The following is a 5,932-nucleotide window of genomic DNA, read 5'->3' as shown; positions in this document are numbered from 1 at the left end:
CAGCTAGATAGTATCTTTTCCCAAAGGTCGGGGAGTCTAAAACTAGAGGGCATAGGGTTAAGGGTGAGAGGGGAGAGATACAAAAGGGTCCAGAGGGGCAATTTTTTCACACAGAGGGTGGTGAGTGTCTGGAACGAGCTGCCAGAGGCAGTAGTAGAGGCGGGTACAGTTTTGTCTTTTAAAAAGCATTTAGATAGTTACATGGGTACGATGGGTATAGAGGGATATGGGCCAAATGCGGGCAATTGGGATTAGCTTAGGGGTTTTTTAAAAAAGGGCAGCATGGACAAGTTGGGCCGAAGGGCCTGTTTCCATGTTGTTACCCTCTGTGACTCGATGACGATTACAGATATTCATTAAGGGTTATACATTACTGTGGCTGTTTTGTTTTTGCTTGTAATTGATAAAAGTTCTTGCCCGTTTTCCTACTGTACATGTTAACTATATATTCTTCAATAAACGTTGCTTGGTAAAAGCTCCCTAGTGGGTCACTTGAATCATACCTGAGGTGGAACATCTCATGCTCACCCGAGCCAAATTCAAGAGGCAAAACTTATGACCCAGGTGGGCTCCATAAAACACTTTGGAGTTTCCTACCTGAACCATAACACAACGTACTGGATGCTCGAAGACACAGGGTGGAGGGACGGGTACAGACCGAGTGTGCACGGGTTGTGAGGTGGCGCGGTTCATGACCCAGCATGCTTTGCTCCCTCCGTGCTTTCGAGATAAAAGGGGGGTGAGATTGGACAAGTTGTGGGAAAGAAGGTGCCATCACTTACCCTTTCCAGTGTGATTTCTTCATATTCAATCTCTCCATCAGTGCCATTGATCTGTCACAGAGAAGGAGAGACGGTCACACTCCCAACTCAACAACTCGTGCAGTGAGGAAGGGGCTTCTGACAATTTAACATGACTTTCAGCCGAGCCTGGCATTCCGCAATATTCTACCACACTCACCCTGATGAAGGGGCAGCGCTCCGAAAGCTCGTGCTGTCAAATAAACCTGTTGGACTTTAACCCTGGTGTTGGGAGACTTCTTACTGAGCCGACAACACTGAGAGACTACGAGGCAACTTTTCCATCGCGGTGGCACAGTGGGTTAGCACTGCTGCCTCACAGCGCCAGGGACCCGGGTTCAATCCCAGTGGCACGGTGGCACAGTGGGTTAGCGCTGCTGCCTCACAGCGCCAGGGACCCGGGTTCAATCCCAGTGGCACGGTGGCACAGTGGGTTAGCGCTGCTGCCTCACAGCGCCAGGGACCCGGGTTCAATCCCAGCGGCACGGTGGCACAGTGGGTTCGCACTGCTGCCTCACAGCGCCAGGGACCCGGGTTCAATCCCAGCGACACGGTGGCACAGTGGGTTAGCACTGCTGCCTCACAGCGCCAGGGACCCGGGTTCAATCCCAGCGGCACGGTGGCACAGTGGGTTAGCACTGCTGCCTCACAGCGCCAGGGTCCCGGGTTCGATTCCCAGCAGCACGGTGGCACAGTGAGTTAGCGCTGCTGCCTCACAGCGCCAGGGACCCGGGTTCGATTCCCAGCAGCACGGTGGCACAGTGGGTTAGCACTGCTGCCTCACAGCACCAGGGACCCGGGTTCAATCCCAGTGGCACGGTGGCACAGTGGGTTAGCGCTGCTGCCTCACAGCGCCAGGGACCCAGGTTCAATCCCAGCGGCACGGTGGCACAGTGGGTTAGCACTGCTGCCTCACAGCACCAGGGACCCAGGTTCAATCCCAGCGGCACAGTGGCACAGTGGGTTAGCACTGCTGCCTCACAGCGCCAGGGACCCGGGTTCGATTCCCGGCCTCGGGTCACTGTCTGTGCAGAGTCTGCGCGTTCTCCCCGTGTCTGCGTGGGTTTCCTCCGGGTGCTCCGGTTTCCACCCACAGTCTGAAAGACGTGCGGGTTAGGGTGGATTGGCCGTGCTAAATTCTCCCTCAGTGTTACCCGAGCAGGCACCGGAGTGTGACGACTGGGGGATTCTCACAGTAACTTCATTGCAGTGTTAATGTAAGCCCACTTGTGACACTGATAAATAAACTTTAATATACCCTCAGCACAACATCCTGGAAGTGGTTACAGAGATAGGGGGGGTGTAGGGGCTAGAGGAGGTTACAGAGATAGGGAGGGGGTGTAGGGGCTAGAGGAGGTTACAGAGATAGGGAGGGGGTGTTGGGGCTGGAGGAGATTACAGAGATGAGGAGGAGGGGTGTAGGGGCTGGAGGAGGTTACAGAGATAGGGAGGGGGGTAGGGGCTGGAGGAGGTTACAGAGATAGGGAGGGGGTGTAGAGGCTGGAGGAGGTTAGAGAGATAGGGAGAGGGTGTAGGGGCTGGAGGAGGTTACGGAGATAGGGAGGGGTTGTAGGGGCTGGAAGAGGTTACAGAGATAGGGAGGGGGTGTAGAGGCTGGAGGAGGTTACAGAGATAGGAAGGGGGTGTAGGGGCTTGGGGAGGTAACAGAGATTGGGAGGGGGTGTAGGGGGCTGGAGGAGGTTACAGAGGTAGGGAGGGGGTATAGGGAGCTGGAGGAGGTTACAGCGATAGGGAGGGGTGTAGGGGCTGGAGGAGATTACAGAGATGAGGAGGAGGGGTGTTGGGGCTGGAGGAGGTTACAGAGATAGGGAGAGGGTGTAGGGGCTGGAGGAGGTTACAGAGATAGGGAGGGGGTGTAGGGGCTGGGGAACGTTACAGAAATAGGGAGGGGGTGTCGGGGGCTGGAGGAGGTTACAGAGAGAGGGAGGGGGTGTAGGGGCTGGAGGAGGTTACAGAGATAGGGAGGGGGTGGAGGAGGTTACAGAGATAGGGAGGGGGTGTGGAGGCGAGAGGAGGTTAGAGAGAATGGGAGAGGGTGTAGGGGCTGGAGGAGGTTACAGAGATAGGGAGGGGTGTTGAGCCTGGAGGAGGTTACAGAGATAGGGAGGGGTGTAGGGGCTGGAGGAGGTTCCAGAGATAGGGAGTGGTGTAGGGAGCTGGAGGAGGTTACAGAGATAGGGAGGGGTGTAGGGGCTGGAGGAGGTTTCAGAGATAGGGAGGGGTGTAAGCGCTGGAGGAGGTTACAGAGATAGGGAGGGGTGTAGGGGCTGGAGGAGGTTACAGAGATAGGGAGGGGGTATAGGGGGCTGGAGGAGGTTACAGAGATAGGGAGGAGTGAGATGTTGGAGGGCTTTGGAAACAAGGATGAGAATATTAAAATCGTGGTGTTGCTGGAGTAGGTTGTGCGTGAGCAGATCACCCATCGCCCATCGCCCATCGCCCATCACCCATCGCCCATCACCCATCGCCCATCACCCATCACCCATCGCCCATCGCCCATCACCCATCACCCATCACCCATCACCCATCGCCCATCACCCATCACCCATCACCCATCGCCCATCACCCATCACCCATCGCCCATCACCCATCGCCTCAACGGAGTTGAAGGTTTATTCTGTGTGTTCGGTCTGTGGATTATATGTAATCGAAGGCACAGAGATCTTAACATCGCCCATCTCTGAATATCCATCCACATCTGTGAACCTTCCCATGCAGTCTGTAACACGGGTGAACCTGACGTGTTTCTGAGCTGAGACATGATTCATATTCCAACACGTGTGTCTTAGAACAGGTAAACGCTCAGGGAGCCGACGCAAAACACGTAGGCACTGGTGGGAGAGAGACTTACGTAAGGTGGAGCATCGAGAGTGTCTGTGTTCACGATCACCGGGGGTGAGTTCGCCTGCGGAGCAGAAAGTGGAGGTCACGTCAGATATTAATCACTGGGCCAAGCCACGAGTATCGGACCTGTGCCGGTCACACATCACAACATCTGACTGGATGGTAACCATGAGAGTGAGAGTTCAGAGGTGGGCGTACGAGGATTCTGGGTCTGTACTCGATGGAGTTCAGAAGGATGAAGAGGGGGGATCTGATTGAAACTTACAGAATACTGTCAGGCCTGGATAGAGTGAACGTGGAGAAGATGTTTCCACTGACAAAGAAAATTCCAGCACAGGAACAGGCCCTTCGGCCCCTCCAAGCCTGCACCCACCATGCTGCCCCCGACTGAACTAAAACCCCCTACCCTCCCGGGGACCATATCCCTCTATTCCCATCCTATTCATGTATTTGTCAAGACGCCCCTTAAAACCCACGACCGTATCCACTTCCACTCCCTCCCCCGGCAACGAGTTCCAGGCACCCACCACCCTCTATGTAAAGAATCTGCCTCGTACATCTCCTTTAAACCTTGCCCCTCGCACCTTAAACCTGTGCCCCCTAGTAATTGACTCTTCCACCCTGGGGAAAAAGCTTCTGACTATCCACTCTGTCCATGCCTCTCATAATCTTGTAGACTTCTATCAGGTCGCCCCTCAACCTCCGTCGTTCCAGTGAGAACAAACCAAGTTTCCCCAACCTCTCCCCATATCTAATGCCCTCCATTGGAGAGAGCGGGATCCGTGGGCACAGCCTCAGAGTGAAGGGGTCACGGGTTCAACACAGATGTCAGGGGGACGTATTTTACACGGAGGATGGTGGGGGCCTGGAATGCGCTGCCAAGCAAGGTGATTGAGGCGGACACGCTGGGATCGTTTAAGACTTATCTAGATAACCACATGAACAGACTGGGAATAGAGGGGTACAAACGAATGGTCTAGTTGGGCACATGAGCGGCGCAGGCTTGGAGGGCCGAAGGGCCTGTTCCTGTGCTGTATTGTTCTTTGTTCTTTGAAGGGACGACTCTTTCGAACCGAGATGAGGAGGAATTTCTTCAGCCAGAGGGTGGTGAATCTGTGGAACTCTTTGCCGCAGAAGGCTGTGGAGGCCGGGTCATTGAGTGTCTTTAAGACAGAGATAGATAGGTTCTTGATGGGTAAGGGGATCAAAGGGTGGCACAGCGGGTTAGCACTGCTACCTCACAGCGCCAGGGACCCGGGTTCGATTCCCGGCTTGGGTCACCGTCTGTGCGAAGTCTGCACATTCTCCCCGTGTCTGCGTGGGTTTCCTCCGGGTGCTCCGGTTTCCTCCCACAGTCAGAAAGACGTGCTGGTTAGAGTGCATTGGCCGTGCTAAATTCTCCCTCAGGGTTATGGTGAGCGGGCGGGTAAGTGGAGCTGAGTCCACAAAAAGATCAGCCATGATCTTATTGAATGGCGGAGCAGGCTCGAGGGGCCAGATGGCCTACTCCTGCTCCTAGTTCTTATGTTCTGCACTGCAGGGATTCTATGATGAGTTGAATCAACCCTGTACTGGCCAGACTCAGTGTAACCCGAACAGGCGCCGGAGTGTGGCGACTAAGAGATTTTTCACAGTAACTTCATTGCACTGTTAATGTAAGCCTCACTTGCGACACTAATAAATAAACTTTAACTTCGAATGGGGATGAGAGACATATCAGCCATGATTGAATATGGCGGGGCAGACTCGATGGGCCTATATCTGGGTCTTATGGACAGTACCTGACATCTCGGCGATCGCTCCTGAAGGGATAGCAATGCCCTGGCAAAGTACGGCACAGGAGCGGGAGGGGATTGAGGGCAAAACTGGGGAAAACAGCAACTTGACATCTGTTGTCTTGCCGAGTCTTTCAGCGTTGAAGGCACAGGGGGACTGAACGGCACGGAAACCAGCCAATCAGGAACACCACTCATAGTGAAGGCGGAGTCCACACAATCCTACTCAGCAAGTCTCCAAAAATCCAGGGATGTTTGTCAGAGGAGAGAGTTTTATTTTCTTCTTCTTATGATCAGCGCACTTGTTAAATACTGAGTCTGGCCAGTACAGGGTTGATTCAACTCATCATAGAATCCCTGCAGTGCAGAACATAAGAACTAGGAGCAGGAGTAGGCCATCTGGCCCCTCGAGGCCTGCTCCGCCATTCAATAAGATCATGGCTGATCTTTCCGTGGACTCAGCTCCACTTACCCGCCTGCTCACCATAACCC

The 5,932-nt window shown here is 54.2% G+C and overlaps 1 protein-coding gene across 1 annotated transcript in view; it reads right to left on the bottom strand.

Moving 5' to 3' along the window:
* The window catches only part of LOC144488337 (disks large homolog 4-like), a gene marked incomplete at its 3' end in the record, with an annotated part of 46,787 nt that extends 41,149 nt beyond the window's left edge, over positions 1-5,638 (bottom strand). The window contains exons 1-3 of the mRNA XM_078206388.1: positions 5,447-5,638; positions 3,673-3,738; positions 783-833 (exon numbers count right to left, since the gene is read on the bottom strand). Of these exons, the coding sequence (XP_078062514.1) occupies positions 783-833; positions 3,673-3,738; positions 5,447-5,638 (309 nt within the window). The remainder of the gene's footprint in view (positions 1-782; positions 834-3,672; positions 3,739-5,446) is intronic.
* Positions 5,639-5,932: the final 294 nt, after the last annotated feature.

Source organism: Mustelus asterias, unplaced genomic scaffold, assembly GCF_964213995.1.
Source record: "Mustelus asterias unplaced genomic scaffold, sMusAst1.hap1.1 HAP1_SCAFFOLD_1475, whole genome shotgun sequence".
In the NCBI taxonomy this organism is placed as follows: domain Eukaryota; kingdom Metazoa; phylum Chordata; class Chondrichthyes; order Carcharhiniformes; family Triakidae; genus Mustelus; species Mustelus asterias.
The sequence above is the reverse complement of the archived record's forward strand: the minus strand, read 5'-3'. Positions and strand labels throughout refer to the sequence as shown.